This window comes from Glycine soja, chromosome 17, assembly GCF_004193775.1.
Source record: "Glycine soja cultivar W05 chromosome 17, ASM419377v2, whole genome shotgun sequence".
Lineage (NCBI taxonomy): Eukaryota > Viridiplantae > Streptophyta > Magnoliopsida > Fabales > Fabaceae > Glycine > Glycine soja.
The window spans coordinates 15,115,731-15,138,586 of record NC_041018.1 but is presented as its reverse complement, the minus strand read 5'-3'; the positions used below and the strand labels follow the sequence as shown (position 1 = coordinate 15,138,586).

Genomic DNA, 22,856 nt, shown 5'->3' with positions numbered 1-22,856 from the left:
GGTCAACAATAGTTGAAAAATATTAAATATATAATGGACGTCAATAATTAGTAATTAAAAATATTACACTTTAATCATAAATAATTTTTAATACTGGGAGAAAATTTCCAAGCCTAAGAAGAAAGGGAGTCTGGGATTTGTAGAGCAAGGGAATAGAATATCTCCTTCCTTGGCAAGCATGCGTGGACTCTCATGAACGAATCCAACAAGGTATGGGTTCAAATCCTGCCCCCAAACTATCTTCATAATGGTCATATCTTAAACGTCGACTTAAAAAAATGAGAATTCTTACACTTGGAGATCTATTCTGAAAGTTGTTGATCGTCTTCGAGAGGCTTTTAAGTTTCGTGTGGGGCGTGGTGATGTATCATTTTGGTTTGATTTGTGGTTTCATGAAAAATTCAGTGCGACGAGGTTATGTTTGTGCATATTACTATACCTAGTTGAAACTCATTGATATGTATGTAAATGATTCTTGGAACTCATCTACTCTCTATATTATGGTTCCTTCGGAGGTTTAGGAATTAGTTCAGAAATTAGTCTTATAAGCTCATTTTTTTAAATTTTATTTTACTCTTAGTTTGTTTTATTTTTTGTTATTCACTTCATGAATTTATTTTGATAAATAATTTTCTTGTTGTTGTGTTCTATTTATCTCTTTTCTTCCTTTTCTATTATTTATTGTATTTATTTTCTAACAAGTACAGGTAACTCTATGCAATAAATTAGTATAGGATTGTTTTGTTTTGAACTTGGATCCTCATCTAAAAAAAATTGAAATATGACAAAAACTAAACTTATTTATTCATCATGCAACGTTAGGACTACTCTATGCAATAAATTAGTATAGGATTGTTTTGTTCTAAAGGGTGATGTACGACAATCATTTTCATTCTTGTTTTCATTTTAATTTCTTTATTAGGACTACTCACTAAATTCTAAGCTGATACATGTAGGAACATTGTACAAACTTTTTCTCTTATATTATGTATTGTTGCAAAACTATCTGACAAACACCTGGAGGGAGAACTTTGTGGTCCATAACAATCTTATTCGGTTCAAACAAAATTATCTCCATCAGAGGATACCGGTAATTTAGACAAAAAAAATCTTGTGGATGATAAGAAATTTGATTTCTTGGTGAAAATTATTTAACATCTTGAGCTAGTTTGACCTTCATCATTTGTTAATTAAGAAATGAATCAACCTATAGGTTGAAGATCACAACGTTCATGAAATGGAAAAGGGGGATCAGAGTAGGATCCATTAAGAATGGCAAAGGTAGTAAGCTTGTTTGCAGCTTCTGTGGCATGAATCCCATCCCAACTCACATAGTTGTAGGGGTCAATGCATGCAGTTGATGTCACTCTGCTGCCGTTTATCACTTTGGAATTGCCACAGTAAGCTTTAGGATCGAAGTTGTAGTCACCCCCTCCATATCCACAACATGCTTTTATACCATACTTAAGCCCTGTTACAAGAAGATAAAAAAAAAAGAAAAGTAAGAAGCATAATGAAGACATTCTGGTTGTATATATAGCATCTGTTAATATGAGTAAATTATAATAGCCAAAGGGTGTCATAGAAATATCGTTCTAATGTCTTAAATTTCTAAATAAGTTATCAAATTATTAGGGATGTAAATGGAGTCCTCCCTGTCTCCATTCTTATAATAGAATCAGAATTTTTTTTATTAATGGAAAATGTGCTTTATACACTCTTTTAGTAGCTCGATTAAAATATTTATGCACTGAATTAGATAAACGTAAAGGATTAGTGTTTGAACCATGAGAAGTGGGATGCCGGAAGAGCTCTAACAGAACAGCGTAAACATCCACATAAATGACAGAAGCATCAGAAAGACTTTCTCTAGTTTGCCTCAATGTCTCTTTCAACATGTTGTTGTATTCCACTACTGCATTGTTGTATGAAACCAAGCATCCAAATTCGTCAATGTCTGAACTATTATGAGGAAGTTCCACCAAGAATGCAGGGTAGCATCCCACAGGAGCAAGATTAAGAACCAAAAATGTACGCCCTCCAAGATTATATATCTCCTAGAAATTCATTGAGCACAATCCAGATTAATGACATTATTTGTTTCAATAATTCTAGATTTGAGTTAGTGTTGATTGTTAAGGTAATCTCACCTTAATGGTGGAAGCAATTTGTGAAACAACTTGAGGGAGGTATTGTTGCACTCCACCAATGCCAATGGCTGCTAAGTTGGAAGTAAAATCATTTTGGCCAATGTAGAATGTGTAAAGAGATTTTCCAAATATATCCGGTGAAGGAAGTTCGGTTCCTGAGGAACAATCAAAAGGAACTAGTACATTACTATAGAAATGCAAGGAGATTTTTTTTTAAAGAATAGACTGAGAACTAGGAAGTTTGTGCATTTTGTACCTTGTTCATACACTTGATTAACCTTAGTTTTGAATTGCTTCAATTGGTTGAGCTGAATAGCAAGGGAGAAAGGGCTGATCCCAGTGACAAACAAAGAAGTATTAGGTAGAAGCACAGTGGATGCCAATGTAGCAAAATTAGCTCCATGTTTGTAATTAGATCCAATTGATTGCAGATATGGACTCAAAAATGGCAATCCAAGAGCTTGAGCTGCAGAATGAAATGCAGTATAGCTTGCCTAATATTAGTACTATTGCTTAGAATGGCTTCTCTTATTGCAATGAATAAAGCATATTTTTTCTTCAATCTTCTAGTAGTTAATTTTAAAAAAACACACACATAAAATTGGCTGGTTCCTGAACATATAATGATACAACAGCTCAAGCATTAAAGCATGTATTTAATCAAGACAATAATATATGGAAGATAAATGACAACATACATGAGATCCATTGTCAATTTTAAAAGTTGATAACAGATCAGAATAATTGAAAATATTCATGGGTAGGAAAGTATGATTCAGGTACCGCCAAAGACAGTGTAAGAAATGACATTACTATTTACAACTGATATTTGGATGATATTAACTATTCATAGCTATCCAGCTGTTTCCAGCTAGGAGTCTTTTCTTGTAAGGAAAATTGCCTCAAGAAGAATGTGTAACGGTAATAAAGGCAAAGTCTTAAATCAGTTAAGTTTTCTTATAATAAGACAAAAAAGTGTAGGATATATACAAATAATAACGGATTAGGAGAATTTTACTCAAATATGTTAGATTTCCTAACTACAAACAGATATTAATTATACCCAAAGAACAAGACCCCAAATTTAACATTATTGGGCAGTCAGTTTTTTGTTTTTTTTTTATATGATAAATTGCTAGGTGACATCCAGCCTAGAAAATACAAATAAGTTAATAAACCTTTTATTTATCCTTATCTAGAAAATAGAAATAAGTTTAGGTTTTGCTATCTTTCTTATTTATCTTTGTCTAGAAAAATAGGTATAAGTTAGTTTTTTTTATCTTTATATATCTTTATCTTTCTTATTATTTATCCTTATCTTTAGGAAAAGAGAGATAGGGAATCACTATGTATATGGGGTAGGCAGATCTGAGGAACCAGGTTTGGGTATTCTAGCTTTTTCCCAGAATAATCGAGAAGGAAAGTCTCCATAGTTTAAAGAGAATCTGCATTGCAAGTTCCTTGTCTGTACTATTTATCCTTTATTTCAGCGAATAAATGAAGGTTCCTTATTCTTACTCAGCATTAATAGACATTGAATCTGCATCTATCATAAATTCAATAGCTTGTTTGTTTTGACTGTTAGCACCCTGTAATATACTAAATCAGAAATGATATCCTATGAAACATCAAAGAAACAGAATCAGTAAGATCTTGTGACCTTTTCTTTTTTTACACAAGTAAGATCTTATGACTTATGTTTCCAAGTGATGTATGTTTAATTTTCACGTGATCTTGTCATGTGAAAATTGTGTTTACCTTTCCCTTCATAAATATTGATAAGGTCTCACCTAATTAATGCCAATGAAAAAAGAGATGTAATATTTTCATATGACATGATTATTTGAAAATCAAACATGAGAGTTTAAGAATGATTGGTTAAATCTTGCTCATTATGTACTAAATAGTAAATACATTAACCAAACACACCCAGAGAGCCAAAACCAAAATCTTTCCTCAAAAACATTTATTTCTTTCAATGTACACATTCATAAGGAGAGGCATTATATGAAAAAGGAAAGAAAAAAATCTCACTAGAGATAAAGTGAAAACATTAAGAAGCCTTAATGTCAATCAAATCATGAAGATGATAAAGTTTGTTCTGTTACCAAGAAAATCAACAATGAGTCTCCCATCTGTAGCTCGGCCTGTTGGTTTCTTGAAGTAAGTCATTCCAAAGGGACTGGATTGTGCAGGAAAAGCTGCCCAGAAGCCACCAGTATCTGAATTTGAGTCTCCAAAGTTGAAAATTGCCTTGAAATCACACTTGGTGTGACTTGAACCGACCAGGCAAAGCAATACAAGAGTAAAAATTACCAAGAAATTGGTGAATGGCTTTGAACTCATTTTTTGGGAGCTTATGGAATAAGGACACTGCCGAACTGAGTGAGGTAATGTTTTATGAAAAAATACGGTGGTGATGAGCTTTCCTTTTCTTGTTTTGTTCATATTTGTAATTGTAGCTGGCATTCATTTTACCATAATGTATGGAAATAATTGCTATTTATCTAACACATGGAAGATACCAAAAAAAAAAAATCTAACACATATATGGAAGATGGGCCATGTACATATTTTTATTATTTTGGATGGTGTTTCAGCACTTGTAGATTACGTTATTGCTTTAGAGTTTGGACGTGTAAGATTATCTTTCTGTAAGATATTTATGCTATTTTTTAATTTTTTTTACTAGCTGAAAACAATTTATTTGACTATTTGATAAATAAATATTTTTAGGTTAAGTTACTAAGAAGTTATTAAAGTTATGTTTGGTTAGATATTTCACTTGATTCTAACATTTTTTGGAACAGTAGTGTTTTTTAAAATGTTAGTTTCTATTTTTTTTCTTCATTTTTATTCTTAATATATTCATTCACTTCTCTTATTATTTATTTAAAATAAATCATAATTTTATTTTTTTTTATTATTTTTACATTTCTCATTATTTTAAGGACTAGTTTTGTTAAACATTTATAATTTAATAAGTTAATTTTTCAACTCTCAACTATCAACTTTCACCTTCTATCAACTTTCACCTTCCAGCTATTACTTAGCTTTTCAACTTCTAAGTTTTAGTTAACTTTCCAACTTCTAATCTTTAGTTAACTCTTTCCAACTAATTCTATTGAACATAGCCTAACTATGAAGTGTTGAGGCATAATTGACACTTGACTTGGTATTAGTAGATAAAAACATCTATTTAATTTCTGGAATTAATAGATTTTACTCTTTTATTATTATTATTATTATTATTTTTTAAATGGTATTACTATCTTATTTAAATTCCATAGTTATTACCTTTGTTCGATTTCTCTAATTTCAATTGACTATTTTCATTCACTAGAATAATAATGATTGACTCTGTTTATTTTTGTCAAAAAGAAACTGTGTTCATATTTTTTTTCTCACGTGAAACAATAGTTTAAACTATCAAATTTCATTATTCATTGATGGTTATGGTAACTTTTTGTTCATAATTTTTAAATGAATTCATTTTTTCACTAAAGAGAGAGAGCAATTAACTAAACTAGTTATAAATTAAATTAAGAAAATTAATTACAAAATTCTCCATCAAACTAAAATTGATCACAAATTTTAGTATGCATATTATAATATTTTGAGTTTTTTTGTCGGTGTTTGATAGGCAAGGAGCATGAAAGGAAGATCATACCACCTAGACATTTAGTGGATTTGGTATAATTCATTCCATTAGGAGCAACTAAGTAGAATCGCTGATCATAATGGAAAGCAAAAGAAAAATAATACAAATTTCCTTTCCATTGTCTTTCTCTGGAGGTTACCTAGCCCTCAAAGCTAGATTTTCTCTTCCCTCTTCTTTTTTGTTCCTAACAGTGTTAGTATATTAATTTAAAAATAAATTTATCTTCAATTCAAAATTTAATATGTACAAAAAAATTATTACATGTTAATTGAAGACATGCCAATTATTTCTGGCTTTTCATTAAACGAGTTCATAAAACTATAAATCAATGCATATATCTAAATTGGCAACACACATATTAAATTTATGAAAAAAATTGAGTTCAATTTTCCAATAAAGCAAACTTATAAGAATACCATATGTAACTAGACAACCAAACATCCTAAATACTCTTATTAAAAAAAAAGGGGGGAAAAGACATGCAAATCGTCCTTACATTTTTAGCTTGCACTAAGAGAGAAAGAATAAGGTTTTTATGCACTGAGATTTTATTTTTCCCTTTTCTTTAAACAAGTTCTTAAAATAGAGGTGCCCACAAAATTAATCCTTTGGGGTTAGGTCGGGAAACGGTCAAGCAAAATTGCACGTAACTCGCTTGTCAAGCCTAAAAAAATGATTTATTAGTCAACAAGAAAATTGGTAAAAATGAAGATTATTATATGGTCGGGTTTCGGCGTCGTCTCTACATTTTAATTCATAAACGATGGTTGGAGTTTATTTGTTTAATTGTCTCTGCCTCTTTCTTTCTCTTTTGACGGCTCCTAAATAATAATCCCACTTCTCTCCTTCGCCGCCTCAAAGTCTTTCGTGGAATACGATGCTGTTTTCTCGGATATCGAAAAACCTCAGAGGCAGCTTCAACTCTTGTCGGTGGTTTCGGTCCATCGGAGACCACAACCACTGCTTTCTTTCCCCGCACAATTTTCATTCACGCGGTGGAGACTCTACTCAACAGGTTTTCAGCTTTCGACCCTTTTGTTTTTTACTTAACATGCGACATTTCTGGGATCCTTCATTGGTTGTAGTTCGATTTAAAGTTCCGAACTTTATTGCTTTTGCTTTAGCCCCTTTTGGAACCCTTTCGGCAATCTGGCATTCGGGATCACTGCTTTCTGAATTTTCTGTAGATAAGCATGAACGAAGTGCCTACCAAGTGTTTGGAGTTATAAAGATTGAACTCTGAACCCAATGAATGTAGCTCCGAAGAATGCATTCTTGGGGAGGGGCAACGAGCTTTAAGTGTGTGATTAAGCTCTGGACCAAGGGTTAGTCACATAGCCGGTCCAAGGGATCAAGCTTGTGGGAATACCTCGGTCCCACTAGGGAGCCAAAAAGACCCTAATTATTTCCGGTGGTTGAACCATAAAAGAAAAGATAGAATTGAGTTTTTTTAATAACGCTTCGAATTGTATTGTTGCGAATAGAAAGTGAAGCACTTTTAGTATGGTTATTTGTTGTATATTTGGGTGAAGTAAGAATCTGTAGTGGTGAATTGGGAATAGTGCAGACACGTAGAAGCTGTTTTGTTGTCGCTGTGCTTGACCGGTAAATTTATTTTTAGTTATTAACAGTTATGTTTGCGTCAAATAGTGTAATTTAGAAGTGATGAAGGTTTATGTTTGGTAGATGGTTTCTTTCTTTGAGGAGTCTCTTTGGTAGATATGGAGGTACTAGAGAGCTCTATTGTATTAATGGTTTAGGTCAGATTGGTTAACAGCATCAATAATACAAGAACTCAATTTGGATTAACTCTGTTTTGGCATAGAATTTAAGTATACTCACTAATATTTTATTCCAATGGTAGAATTCCAATTTGAGTTTTTAACTTTTTTTTTTTTTTTGTGGATTCCATTTTATCTCTGCACTTTCACAAAAATTATCATTTTGACTTAGCAAATTGTTTTTTCAATTTTAAAGCAACTTTAGTGGTAGTTGCTTATACAAGCAACTTTTATAAGAACTTTAAAAACTTGTTTGCTCCAATCCAATGGTATTCTCAAGTTTCTTAACTTTGAAAACCAACATAAGCAAAGCCCCATTGGAGATCAAACTACATTTTGCACCATTTCCAAGAGGCTATTTGGGGAAGGAGAAATTTTCTCCACTAGTTGGAGTTAGTATCCAATCAAAAACTTAATTTTGCCTGTGTTTTGCTTCTTTCGTTGGTTCATTTCCCTGTCAATTTGTCTAAAGAGAATTTCTTATCCTTCTTCTGTCCTTCAGTTATGCAGTCTTCTTTCATTCTCATAACATCATGTTCATTTATGATTTTGTCTGAAGAAAAATGTTTTGCAACAGAGCAACACTTAATTTTACTTGTAAATGATTCTTGTGTGATGCAGGTTATGAGAAGTTTAATTTTTTCAAAGGGCCCAGCACTGCATAGTAGTAGATATCTGATCCATCATCAAAGCAGCTCCATAGTTGAGGTGAACCCCATTTCTTACTGCTGCTATATTATAAAGTTATGTTGTTTTTTATATGGCTTAATTTCATTTAGTCCCTTAGGTTTCACGATCGTGCGATTTTGGTCCTCTAGTTTCCAGTTACTCCAATTGAGTCCCTTCAGTTTTCTCCCATTGACAATCAAGTCCCTCCATCCTTATTCCATCTAATATTTAATGGAATTAGCTGATGTAACAGCTGACCAACTGACAAGACATGGCAGTGAGTAAATACAATGTATCAACTAAAAAATACAAAATATTTGAACAACAATTACCTAAAATGGTTTTTTAACTGTATTGACTTAATTGTGTTAATGATGCTTGTGGGTAAATTGTTTTTATGACAACAATGAACAACCGAAGTCTTTCTATCTTGAGAAATTTAATGACTTAAATATTTGGTGGAATCAGGGTGGAGGGACCTGATTGTAAATAAGAGAAAAGTTGAGGAACTCGATTGGTGTAATTTGTACTTCAGAGACCAGAATTGCTCAATCGCAATACTTGAGGAACTAAAAATGCAATTAAGCATTTTATTATTCTTTATGTCTAAACTCCTAAGGTAGTAAACTCTCTTACTAATGATTTAAAAATCCCAATTTACAAAGAGTTTCCGACTTTCCGTAATCATGTTAGTGCATGTATGCGTGCACTCATATGTATTTTTTATTCAAAGGAAAAATGCAAGAGCATTATAAGCATAGTTATCAATCCCAGATAGTTGTGTGGAGTGGCCAACTCTGAGACTGCTATGGTGGGATGACTACTATTGTGAAGTTTTTAAGATACAGCACTAAAAGTTACACCATCAAGGACTTTAAACAAAATGTTATTTTAATCAATCTATGCTTATCAAACTCTCGAGTTAAATCTTAAATTCTTATGATTTTATGTGTCTATGTAGACAAAACGGGTTAACTCTCTAGTAAACTCTTTTTTGGGTAAACTCGTGTAAACTTGCATAAACTCTCGAGTCAGGTAGCGAGTCAATGAGTTTGAAATCAACTATAATTCTTAACCCCCATAGACCTCACAGTGACAATGTTTTATCATGAATAAAAATTTTTGAAGAAATTAACTCCTTTTTAAAATGTTTTCATTTTAATAACTTATGTTACGAGTAACAAAATTCTTACAAGTTTACGAGTCAACTCTACAAGTCGAGTTTACAGAAGCTCTATGAGTTTATGTAAACTCTTGAGTTTGACAACCTTAATTATAACATCAATTCTGATGTATATCAATGGAATAATAAAGAATTTTGGATTAATATAAATTTATGTAGATATGATCTATATGATAAGAATTTTCAATCCAATGGTGGATTTTGAGATAAATTTATCCAATAAAAAGTTATTGAATGACATTTTCAGAATAGGATTTTCAATTTCAAACCTTGAATAAGGGAAGTGAAATCATGAAATTGTCCCCCAAAATGAACCTTAAGCTACATCGTATTGTGGGGGTAAACAAGGGGTTTTCAGCCATAATAGCTACAACATGAAAATGGATAGTGGCCTAGGGCCGTTATGCATTAGCAGCGCGTGATTAACAACTATGATGACAAGGAATACAAATTTCATTATATATCCTTTCACTTATTCCTTAACTTTTCTGAGGAACAACTTGAACCTTTTTGTGTTTGACTAATACTGATAGATTTAGGGCTGTTTGTTTCCTATTTATAATTTTTTTCTGATTTAAAAACAAAAAAAATTGTTTGATAACAATAGTTTTTGAAAATTGTTTTCAAAACTAACATCTTTTTTAATTTTTTTTAAAAAGGAAAAAACAATAATATCTTTTAAGTTGTTTTGGTTTTCTATTCATATTTTTCTGCACACTTTCACATCTTCCTCTACCACTCTCTGAAAATTAGTTTTTGGATTTTTTTACAAAGTAGTTTTTAGAAACTAGAAAACAAAATCACAATCAAACACACCCTTAATAAAATAAAAAGATTTTATTAAAGATCTTATATGTGTTTTTCAATTATTTGTCTATACCTAATTCTCCATTATGATACATGTACTGTTCTCAGGATGAACATGATCCATTTTCACTGGTTGCAGATGAACTGTCACTTCTTGGCAACAAGTTGCGAGCAATGGTAGTTGCTGAGGTATCCGATTGTTCTTCATTTACTTTCTAATGTGTATTGAATCAACAGCTCAGTCCTGAGTCATTTTCTGCTTAGAAATCAGGTTTAATTCATGGTGAGAATTGGGCATTATGTAACAGGTTCCAAAGCTTGCCTCGGCTGCTGAATACTTCTTCAAAATGGGAGTGGAAGGAAAAAGATTTCGCCCTACAGTAAGCATATTCTCAATGTTATGCAGATGTTCTTGTAGGCTTTTGCAACAATGTTTGCCGCCGATCTTATATGCTTCTGCGGCAATGCTTTTCTATGGATTGATATATGTATATCAATTATCATTGTAGGAGGAACTAAATTACTGTTAACTTATACTTGGAAAGTTGTAAGTTGTTGACCATCATTTGCCTTTCAAGTTGCCCTTTAAAATTTATACAAGCAAGCTAACACATCCATACATAATGACTCATTTCCTCTGTTCTATCACAAGCTCAGGTTTACCCAATTCTGTGAAATATGATCATTGGCAGTTGACACATTTTTTAAGGGCATGTTTGGGTAAATATCTTAATTAAGCGCTTATTGAATAAATTTTTATCACCCAAGAGCTTATTTATAGTTTGTTTTTATAATTGAAGTAACAAGGTTAGACTGTTTTAAGTTGTAGGCTGTTTTACAAGTTATCTTATAGAGTTTTTTGAAGTAAGCTAAAAACAGCTTATAGAATATAGACATCATAAGTTATTCTCATAATTTCTCTTAAACACTTACACAAATGCTTATACCTTAAAATAAGTCTAAAATAAACTCTTCCAAATGCACCCCACATTGGAAAATACAAGGTGCCCTTAGTAGATTGGGCTATGCCAGGGACTAGGATATTTGTAACAATAGCTACAACTACTATTCAAACTTGTTTTACTTGTTCTGATATCTGGGATTAGGAGGCCTTCGTAGCATTCTTAACTTTATGGTGCTAATTAACTCTGATAGCTTTACTGTTCTCCATCTTTTTTTCGTGTAAGTGTGCGTATAGTTATATGGTGATAAAATGTCTATTTCATTATTTTGTCTTTGTTCTCTTGTATTATTCATGGTTAATCTTGTTTCATTCTTTCACATGTTAACAAGTGGATGTTTCTGCAGGTTTTATTGTTAATGTCAACTGCACTAAATCTACCAATACATGAAGCACCTCCTCCTATCGAGATAGGAGGTACTTTGACAACTGATGTACGTTTAAGACAACAACGCATAGCTGAAATAACAGAGATGATTCATGTAAGTCCTTCAGAAATTTTCATTTATTAAATAATGCTTTAATAGTTTCATGATACTGCTGATAATATTAGCTTTAGAATACATGTAAATTAAGAGATTGTTGGAATTTTGCTTTACATTTTACTTATTTTTATCTTTGGGGCACTGCCTATTCTGCTTCTGTCCATTAGCTTAATTTTGTTGATTCTTTTATGTTGACAATGGGTAAAAGATTTGCTGTTTCTAGTAATGTTTTAAAAAATGAATTGGTGATAGTACTAGTTCACAGTTTATTGTTTCAACCCTGGTCGAACTGATTAAATTTATGTTTTTAATATTATATAATATTATAGGCAATAAAATATTATAAAATTATAAGAAATCAAGATATAAAATTATAAATTAATATAAATGAGTAAATTATATGTTTTATAGAGTAAAAAATAATATTTGGCAAAATAATGTATATCTATGTGTAATCTTTAAATATGTATTTTTATGTATCTTAAAAATGTTTTAGATTAAATGAAAAAATGATTTTTTTTTTTGTAAAATATCAATTTTCATCAGTTCAACCAATTTTGTACCAGTTTTTTGAAGAGTTGATTTTTTGTAGTTAATAGACGGGTCTCCGGTTGGACTGGGCTGTCTGGTTTTTAAAACTATGGGTTTTTGTTTACTTTTTGGTATAGAATATTGTAGTTGATTGTATTGGTTTCTTTGTATCTCTCATTTTAATTGTACACTTGTATACTTCTACAGTTGTACTGTGACCATCGTTATTCACTGGTAGACTTGCTGTTAATTTTTTATGTGATTCTTTGCCTCTTGATTGTATGATGACAATTCCTTAGCGGGGAATCTAAACCTGAACTCGGGGCTTGTTTGGATAAGCTTATCCAGACCAGAAACACTTCTAGGAGAAGAAAATAAGAAGAAAAGAATGAGCTTTTCCATAAACTAAAATTAGCTTATGCATAAGTTAAAAATTATCTTTTAGAGAAGCTATACGAGAATAAACTAATTTTAGCTTATGGAGAAGTTCATTTCATTTTTTTCTTTTTATTTTCTTCTCTAAGAAGTGCTTTTATCCAAATTGTGAAACAGACCCTTACTAAGTTTATTAACTGGTAGTCAGAGTTTTAAGAAAGGACTTCTACTAATCATAAATCTGAAGAAAGTACAGGATTGTGTTTGTGGCCTCTATCTATTTGTGATTATGGTTGCTGCAGTAGATGAGTGAGAGTGAGTGAATCATGTGATAAAAGTAAGTCAAAATGAATGTCTTTGCAATAAAGTTGGAGTCACACCTGTTGAGAATATTACAAAAATTTGCTTAGAGTGGCATGGCCATGTGAGGAGAAGACCAACACAAGAAGACTGATGAAGACATCAGGAGGAGCTGTTAAAAAAAATCTTGCTCTAAATGTATTTATTGAAAATTTGGTTTTGATAGAACCTAGTGGCATTGTTTGACTTTGATCAATGTTGTTTGGCGATAAGGTTAGTTGTTGTGTCTCTAGAAAGGGAATATTGATTTCTGACAGCCAAAAAGACTACTAAACAACTTTGTTGCAAATTTTAGTCTCTTTCTCTGTGTTTACTTTTTTTTTTTTTGCCAAATATCTTGTGCCTCCTAGTTTTATTTTCCTTTTATCCATTTAAAAAACATCACTTTGATAAACCCTTGAAGCCACTGTGCCAGACCTTTCAGATTGTTGGGAAATGATTTTACGACCAAATTTGTGTTTCCTTCTGAAGCAGAAACTGAACTATAGATATCTTACTCTTTATCACTCCAGTTTTATGATATTAATATCTTCCAATTTGCATTTAAATGTACAAAATTTGTAGTTGATCACTGAAGAGACAGTTATTTATTATTTATGTTTAGTCATGTTAACAAACTGAAAAATACTGTACATGATAAATGAGAATCATGCTGGTGTGATCTTAAATCACCATTCCATTTGTTCTGTCAATTAAGGTTATTGTTGTAGTTATACTTTTTAAGATCCCACTTCAGTTTAGCATCCGGGCAAAGTATCCGTTATAACTTATAATGACTTGAACAATCTTTTTCTCTTGAACTAGTTTTTAGGGTTGAGTTAGATCAAGTTTGTTCTCAATTACAATATTGTAATAGAGCCTATCTCAGTCATTATTTTGGGTAACCTGCAAATGTCCAATCCTGAAAAGTTCACACTTCAAATTCGAGTCAAAGTGAGATTTTTGCATTAATGTCCAATTGGTGGGTATATGGTCAAAGTGCCTCTTTATACACTTATAAGAATATTTTCTCATTATCACTATTACAAAATAATGTTAGCATAATGTTGTCACAGGTGGCAAGCCTTCTTCATGATGACGTATTGGATGATGCGGATACCAGACGTGGTATTGGTTCATTGAATTTTGTAATGGGCAATAAGGTATATCTAAAGTTGTGTTTCGTTTGCCTGCATAATATACTTCATCTGTTCATTATTGTTTGGTTATATTTACTTAATACATACTGTCACATGGTGGGTGTACCTTGCTTGAGGTTTTTATTTTTTTCTTTAAAAAATGCAGTTGGCAGTGTTGGCTGGAGATTTTTTGCTTTCTCGGGCTTGTGTTGCTCTCGCCTCTTTGAAAAATACAGAGGTAAGGTAATGCTGGGTAATCAACACTCCCACAAATAAAATTACTTTTACCCACAAAGGATCATGTGAATACAACAAAGATTACACCGTACGAAAAATAATAACAAACACAAGAATTTAACTTGGTTCGGCACCTTTTGTCTACGTCCATGGAACCGTCTCAAAAAAATATTTCGCTATCATAAAAATGATTACAAGATTGTAACCTATCCCAAATAGTGTATCACTCTACAAACTCGAGTACCCCATTTAATGGTTACAAGAAATTATAACACTCTCACACAAAGACACTTTTCTCTCAACAAATTGACTTTGTTTCACAATCTCTCTTCTCACACACTCTCTCTACATGTGTTGTGTCTTCACTAAATCTCTTCTCTATTTATAGTGAATGTTGTCACCAACTATAATAAATAAGTTTTCTTGGAAGTTGAAACATAAACAACTTCCAATGCATCCATTCAACTAAGGTTCATCTATTAAAATTCAATCTTTCACTTTGCATCACCTAAATGTCAATGTGCATGCACCTTATCTTTTGACTTGAAACTCTATAGATAAATGGGTAATATGTTGTGTATACATGTAAAATTGTAAAGATGCATAATGTATCTAGTTTCCTTGATGGTGCACACAATTATGTTTCTGTCATCTGCTGCCTAAGGACCGCATCTCTGTAGGTTGTATCTTTATTGGCAAAAGTTGTAGAGCATCTTGTAACTGGGGAGACCATGCAAATGACTACAACATCTGATCAACGGTGTAGGTATGCTCGAGTTTGTTTCTGTCATATATGTATATGTGTTTTTACTTCAGTGTTGTCAATAGCAGATCGGAAAATCGTGAAAAGCTGAAAATCCTCTATAGAATATAGCGGATAGTGGATAGCATTGCGGCCAAACAGCGGAAGCCGCAATATATATAACACTTAAATATGTATAGAAAAAGCATGCTATATGCGTGATAGTGCCATGATAGCCCACTATTTGACAACACTGGTTTACTTTGCTAGGAAATTAACCTTTGTTTAATACAATTTGTATTTTATCAGTAATTAATGTTTTCTTTATAAAAATTCATTGATTTTCCTTTGCACAAACACACAATTATAGATCAGTCCTAATTCTTAAAAATGTTTACATATAAGGTACCTATCTATGGTTAGATTGATTTCTCACAATTGTTCATATTTGCAGCATGGAATATTATATGCAAAAGACCTACTACAAGACTGCATCTTTAATATCAAATAGTTGCAAGGCAATAGCCATCCTTGCAGGGCAAACAGCAGAAGTTGCAATGCTTGCTTTTGAGTATGGAAAAAATCTGGTTTGTACATTCAATCATTCATAGATTTACTCTTTAAAGTATGATGTTTTCTATTGTAGATAGTGTGTTTAAAGCTTAATAGTTGAATGCTTTGCACAGAGAGAATTAATGGAACTAAGTGTTACGGATGTATCCACCATTTCATCTGACAACATATAGTTAATATCTATTTTCCTGTCTGTACATGCTATATATGTTTTTGTTTATGAATTTCCTTGAAATTTATTTCCCTCTCCACTGTTTTGCAGGGTTTGGCATTTCAATTGATAGATGATGTTCTTGATTTCACAGGCACATCAGCTTCCCTTGGAAAGGGTTCTTTATCAGACATTCGTCATGTAATTTCATAATTGATTCTTATTTTAAATTTCATCCACTCTTGATTTTGATTTTCAGTTATGATTTAAATATTTTGATGAAAGCCTATGAAACATGAATCCTTGATGGTGAAATTTGTAAAAAAATGGTACACTGTAAGAGTAGAACAATAATCCCTCATTTTTTTAAAATCTACTTTAGGTTTGTCCACGTTTACATGATGCATTTATAATTTTTGATGGGCATTGTCTATGGTTAGGTTTGAATAAAATAACAATTTTTCTTGTATTTACAATTTTGTAATTCAGTAATAAAAAGATATGCATCAACCTACAACGAAGTTAAATTCTATTACAAATAAATCTTCCAAAAAGTCCTACCAAATGGGAATTTTTTTTAAAAAAATTCCAGTATGGTAGTACTGCCAGTTCTATGACTTGAAACGTTTCATTTAATGTCTGTAAATAAATGTGTAATTTATTTGGCTTCTTTCTTGAACGTGTTTTGGATAGCATTTAGAAATTTATTTTTACACTGGTGTTAAATTTCTATGCTAACAAGTTACAATCCTTATTGAGTTGGTGCCATTTGAAAGAATTTTTTTTAATCAATATTTTATGGTTTTCCTTGCCTTTTATTCTTTATGAGATCTGTTGTTGTGCTTTGTTTTATACTACTCTTTTGACTTGGGGTTGGTCCAAATAATTATTGCAGGGAATTGTTACTGCTCCAATATTGTTTGCTATGGAGGAGTTCCCTCAGTTGCGTGCAATTGTTGATGAGGGCTTCGAAAACCCTGCAAATGTTGATCTTGTAAGTTAATTTGTGTTGCTTGGCTGCACTTATTCTACATAATTAGTTCTTATGCCTCTAAACAAAAGCAATAACTACGTTTAGATCTCTGATAGTGGTGAATCTATCATTTAACGGGTTGGAATTGGTTTTTGGTACATTTCAACGTAAGATTTTAGTTCAAAAAGATCATTGATGGCCTCTCTATAAAGTGGTTTAGAATACAATCCCTGTAAAGTGAGGTTGATTTTTCCCTGATTTTCTTAAGGTGCATCTTTGTAATAAATTTGAAGCTTTACTCCACATGAATGCTGTTTGATTGAGTGGAATGGAATGGATTAGAGAATAAATATTTGAATTAAAGTAAAATGAAGGAGGTGTCGAATCCACTCTAAATAGTGAATTTTTCCCTTCAGTTTCTCTCCCCCTTCTTAGCAACCAAACTCACCCTAAGAGAGAAGGTAGAATTGGCGAAAATGTATTGATTATAAGAAAGCTAAGTACAAAGAGATTACACACAGCTTTGTATAGACTATATAGACAACAAACTAAGAACTCTCTACCTAACCAATTATCACTTCAATACTTTTGCTTATTACTTATTAGCAAGATCACATGTTTTTGTATTTGTAATATTACTTGTGTAGGCTCTGGAGTATCTAGGAAAAAGCCGAGGTATACAGAGGACACGGGAGCTAGCTGTGGAGCATGCTAACCTTGCAGCAGCAGCAATCGATTCCTTACCGGAGAACGACGATGAAGATGTAAGAAAATCAAGGAAAGCCCTGATAGATCTAACTCACAGAGTCATTACACGAACAAAGTAAAAGGAAGACTCTCCCCTCCCTTATTTTGTTTTTGTGGGTAGCTAAAGGGGAAAAGATCTTGGTAAAAATCAATACTCAAAATTGTTTTGTTGCCATCAATTTTTCTGTAATGGTCCCCCTAAGCCCGAAAGTGTGGGGGAAAATAAGCTGTTTCTAGGATTAATGTCGTCATTCGTTTTTCTTATTTATTTAAATTAATTTCTTTCCCTCTGTTTGTGCTCCATTGTTATAATATTAACTTTGGGCAAGTTTGGCCAGTTTGCCCCTCCTTGTTTTGTTACTACTTTATCTTTCTGCTGCTTGCATTTGGAGCATTGAACAACTGTAGAGTGTTTTATTCATAAATTTATTAAAATCATCTTGTAAAATGTATGGTTATAATCAATTAATCCCGTGAAAGTAAAAGAATTTCTCAATTTTATGTGAGAAAATAAATTTTATTCATTTAGTTCAAACTACTCAAATGATAATTATGTATACATTGTACGAAAGGAAGAAAAAAATAATTTAATTCGTTTTTCTATATTAGAACACTTTTTATATTACAACACCTTTAATATAAAACTTTTTCTATAATATAAACCATTTCATGACTCAGTTATAATTATCTCTCCCTTTCTCAAGATAAGACTGAGGGATTCTTTGAGTAACTTGATTTCTTATATAAAAAAAGGTTAAAGTATATTTTTTATTTTGTTTATTTACTAAAATTTATTTTGATTTATTTTTGGTTTTTTAACTTTTAAATTTGAGTCAATGTTTTTTTTAAACAATTACTGTTATTTTTAATTAATTTAAAATGTAAAACTTATTTCTTTAGATTTTTAGTCACGTGAAAATTATATGTAATGTTCGAATAGAAAAAAGGGGCTTTAAGAATGGTAAAAATAACGTGAAAATTCAATTTGTTTCCTTAGATCGAATAAGAAAAATGACTGAAAAGATCATTTAGCAGCCTTTAGATAAAGGGGATGAAAATTTGTAATAAACATGCCGTCTCTAATTACACGCATTTAGTTGTAGAACTAATGAATAATCGGCAAATTGACCACAAGCGGTTAGTTTTAGAAACTTATTTTCGATAAGGATCCGTTTTGAAACAAATTCTGGAGGGGTCTATTCCTACATGTAACTCGCCATGCATATTGGCAAAACATGCCTAGGACGCGACACTTGGCGGCGGTTTTGCCATTGCCCCTTGTGAAATGGCATGATGTCAATCAAACTGGCGATACAACTCAGGTTAGGGGTAGGCAGGCGCGCAGAGGAGCAGGCCCAGTGTGCAACTGCAACAGGTTTTGCAAGCAGCACTGGCGAAACAGGGCCATGCTAGTTTTGCCATTACCACTGGCGAAACATGCATCCCCGCTATTTAACCTACGTTGGTGGTGCATCACATTTGTGCGTTCAAAAAATTTTCTGCCAAAGTTTTTCTGTCTTCCCTTCCTCACTAAAGGTGTTGTTTCGCTAAAGGTGGGAGCGAAATCCTTCAGGTGGTGGCCAAACACTTCCAATGCAGGTATTGTTTTGTTGTTGTTATCTAAATTTTTTTTATTATAAACATATATTTATTTTGCATTATTATTATGTATGATAGCTGTGAATACTCTTGATATTAGCTATAGCCAAATAACTAATGAGAAGTGCATGAAATGAAGAAAAGGCTTTCATGCAATTGTTTGTATATCTACATGAAATAATGAACTGTGGTCACTCTTGATAATGTATATATATAGAGAGAGTGTTAGATATTGAGGAAAGAATTATGCATAATTATTTCGTGACTAAATTTATTTATTTATTCTGTTGTATGAACTTTTTATAAATATAGTTTTGATGTATTTTTTTATATACGTTGTTATTTTTGTTACATAATTTATTTTGTTTGCATGTTTTTTAATTTATTTTATATAATATATTTATGGTGTAATTAATAATTTTTAGATATATTTAATTTAATTTTTATAAATGTACTTAATTTTATTATATTAATTACAAATATTTTATAAAATATTTTGTCAGCTATTGTATTATATTTAATTTTGAAGTATAAATAACATCTTGTTCATCATCTTTGTCAAATATACAAATTAAATCTGGTCCAGTTGATTGTGATGTATTATGGATGCAAGATAAGCATGTTTCACAACATGTTTGGAATGGGAAAGAAGATAAAAAGTTACATATTAGACGAGTTGTCCACACATATCAAGGTCAAGAAGAAATTATTCATCTACTTAGAAAATCTGGTTTTTATTGGGTTATGAGGATGAGATATTTAAAAATAAATGCAGCATTAATTAGTGCCTTGATAGAAAGATGAAGGCCGAAAACACATACTTTTCACATGAGATGCGGAGAGTGCACTATTACTCTTCGGGATGTCTCTATTTTATTCCGTATGGATGGGTCACCGTTAATTGGTCCGAAAAACCTTAATTGAGCAAATTTATGTGAAGAATTGTTAGGAGTCAGACCACGAGAAGGTGAATTTCAATGCAGTATGATTAAATTAAGTTAGTTGGCTCACCATTTCCCAGAATTAAATAACCATGACGGTAATTTACAACAAGTAGAAAAGTTTACCTGTGCATGGATCCTAAGATTCATTGGAGATGTCTTATTTGTTGACAAAGGCAATAGCAAAGTTTTGCTAAGGTACCTGCAGTTTTTACGAGACTTTAGAGAGTGCAACACATATGCATGAGGACCCACCGTACTTGCTTATTTACATAGAGAGAAGTGCAGCGCCACCGATTATAAAATTAAATCAATTGAAGGTATGTGTATCTTAATACAAATATGGGCATGGGAACAATGTACAAGTTTGGCTCCAAAGAGGACTTCTCCCTTAATAGAAAATAAACCACTTGGACATAGGTTAGTCGTTTAAAAAATTAGATTTTATTTCAAAATAAATAATAATGTAACGTATATTAATTTATAATTTTTTTAGGTGGCTGGGACGTGGAAATCAACATATCGGCAATGATGATTTGATAGTTTTTCGTCACAAATTAGATATTATGAAACGACATGAGGTAAGAACATGTTAATGTATTGGTTAAATAATAAATAATATGTCATATTTCACTAAAAATAAACAACATTGAAATTATATGTAGTTTGTGTGGGAGCCTTACACAGCAAATATTATGTTAGTGTTGCCTCCAATTTGTTTAGTTGGAAGTGTAGCGTGGTGCGCGGTGGTGCCACTAATTTGTTTCCAAGTTATTGAGTGACACCAACCTGATAGAGTGTTGAGATAATTTGGAATGTAACAACCAATTTCAGGGTGTCCTTAGCAGCCATTGAATATTCATGACATAACATTGAAAGGAAAACATGACGAAAATTGGGGGCAATTGTTAGGCTGAATGATCAATCAATGGAACAATTGTGCTGATTTTAGGGTTGAAAGTTATCCTCGACAAGAAGGCCTACTGAGCTTTAACTCCGACTATATGGTCTGCTATAGGCGAAAAATGAAGATATTTGTTGACCCTAAAAATGCAAACACAACTACATTGGTATTTTTTTTGGTTTTTTGAATATTTAAGTTCAAATTATTTATGAAATTTTAGTCCATTAAGTTGAACACCTAATAATTGCAAGCTGAAGTTGCAGAGACATTACAATACATGGTGTCTCCATAAGGGAGAAATATATGGACAGTGGATGATCTAGTGCCTTATGTGGAGAAAATAACCATTTTATTTGAAGAGCAAAAGAGAATCATTGAGCCTGTGTCACATCGTTCAGCAACAGAACATCAATTTGCTGCACAAGAGTTTCATATTCTCCCGTCAAGTGTTGAAACTCAAGACATGGTAAGACGGAGGGAGGTTGTTGAAGCGGAACCATATTTGTATCCACAGATGGTAAAGCGTGGCCATGAAATGTATTACACACCACTAACATTTTCTCAATATCCGACACAGATGTATCAGTATCCATTCAAAGGTCATCAAAGTGATACTTCTACAAGCGAACATTCATTAGGTGGTGTTGCAGAAACATATCCCAATTTTTCATGACCTACTATGACCCTTCACAACAACATGATGCTCCAATTCCAACACCTAATGCCTCATTAGGTACTTAATGGAATGTACCCGGAGCAAGACCTGATATGGATGACTTATTAGGTGCTGATTTACGTCACCAATTTTCTGCTGAGGCTGACCAAGTTGAAGCGGGGAGACATTGGCCTAGAAAAAATCCTGATAGACAAGCACGAAGATGGGAACGACAATGCGGCACATTCTCACGTCATCACGGACATCATAACGATTGATTTTCATGTATCTGTTTAAATATGTTGTTGTATGTTTCTCATTTCAATTTGAGACTTTTATTATCGTTTATTTTATGAAGGTTTACTGATGGATGCAATTTATGTCGCGCACAAAAATATAATAATAAATATTTAAAAAAAACTGATCATGGATAGCTACGATTTCATTGAAGAACACAAACTTAATACATAAATCAATTAATTTAACAACTTTCATGTTCAGATTGTATTGGACATCGACGCCTGTTGTGCTCTTCTGTTCCACATCTACTAAATTTATGTCAGTGCTCAGATAGTTCGATCCAATCCATCTCATTCCTTATCCTTGTTGATTTTGGCCAACCTTTCGCACGAATTGTAGTTGGATCAGGGATAAGTGTCCATGAGTCATCAGAAGGAGGAATTGTCGCTTCATTCCCAATAGGCCACCATTGTGCGGAGTAAGCTTTTAAGATGTGATCATTTGTGTAAACAACATCTACATATTTCAAGTAGTTCATGCTCACGTAACCACAAGCACCAATAATGTGTGAACATGGATAGTGAAGTACAAAATACTTTCCACATTGACAATAATGGTCATTCAAGTTAACTGCCCACTTTTGTATGCCACGTTGCGTTATAGGATTGAAGGTCACCTCTACTTTAAACCTTATCGAGTGGACATCACAGATGCAGACGATGTGCGAACAAGCTTGTTCTTGATTTTTTCGAAGTTATTTAACAACCTTAGAACAATATACTTGTCCTTCATTTAATTGTCTTTGGGCTTGCCGACCACGATCAACAAAGTACTTTCGACACCTACTATATGTTGATTTCACCAATGTTGTTATCGGTATGTTGCGACAATCCTTCAATACCTTATTTACACATTCTGAGAGGTTGATTGTCATGTGACCATATCTATGTCCTTCTTTATCAATCCGTGTTGCTATGACTGGACTCAATTGATGAAATTTTTCTAAATTTTGA

At 32.4% G+C, this 22,856-nt stretch overlaps 2 protein-coding genes across 5 annotated transcripts; one reads left to right on the top strand and one right to left on the bottom strand.

Moving 5' to 3' along the window:
- Positions 1 to 121: 121 nt before the first annotated feature.
- Positions 122 to 17,952, top strand: LOC114393161 (solanesyl diphosphate synthase 3, chloroplastic/mitochondrial-like). 4 transcript variants are annotated; one of them, XM_028354426.1, is made up of 12 exons: positions 122 to 210; positions 8,214 to 8,300; positions 10,360 to 10,440; positions 10,560 to 10,631; positions 11,560 to 11,694; positions 14,019 to 14,105; positions 14,248 to 14,319; positions 14,999 to 15,084; positions 15,515 to 15,647; positions 15,896 to 15,985; positions 16,680 to 16,778; positions 17,405 to 17,952. In XM_028354426.1, the coding sequence occupies exons 1-12, from the start codon at positions 193 to 195 to the stop codon at positions 17,582 to 17,584; spliced, it is 1,140 nt and encodes a 379-aa protein (XP_028210227.1). In that variant the 5' UTR covers positions 122 to 192; the 3' UTR covers positions 17,585 to 17,952. The 4 variants fall into 4 exon arrangements, with proteins under 4 accessions (XP_028210227.1, XP_028210226.1, XP_028210225.1 ...); XM_028354425.1 differs by lacking the exon at positions 122 to 210 and adding an exon at positions 4,426 to 4,540; XM_028354424.1 differs by lacking the exon at positions 122 to 210 and adding an exon at positions 6,531 to 6,826.
- On the bottom strand, positions 1,110 to 4,586 carry LOC114393160 (GDSL esterase/lipase At4g01130-like). Its single transcript, XM_028354423.1, has 5 exons — positions 4,259 to 4,586; positions 2,407 to 2,616; positions 2,151 to 2,305; positions 1,787 to 2,057; positions 1,110 to 1,471 (listed from the first exon to the last, which is right to left on the bottom strand). Exons 1-5 carry the CDS (start codon positions 4,494 to 4,496, stop codon positions 1,203 to 1,205), a joined length of 1,143 nt encoding a protein of 380 aa, XP_028210224.1. The 5' UTR covers positions 4,497 to 4,586; the 3' UTR covers positions 1,110 to 1,202.
- Positions 17,953 to 22,856: the final 4,904 nt, after the last annotated feature.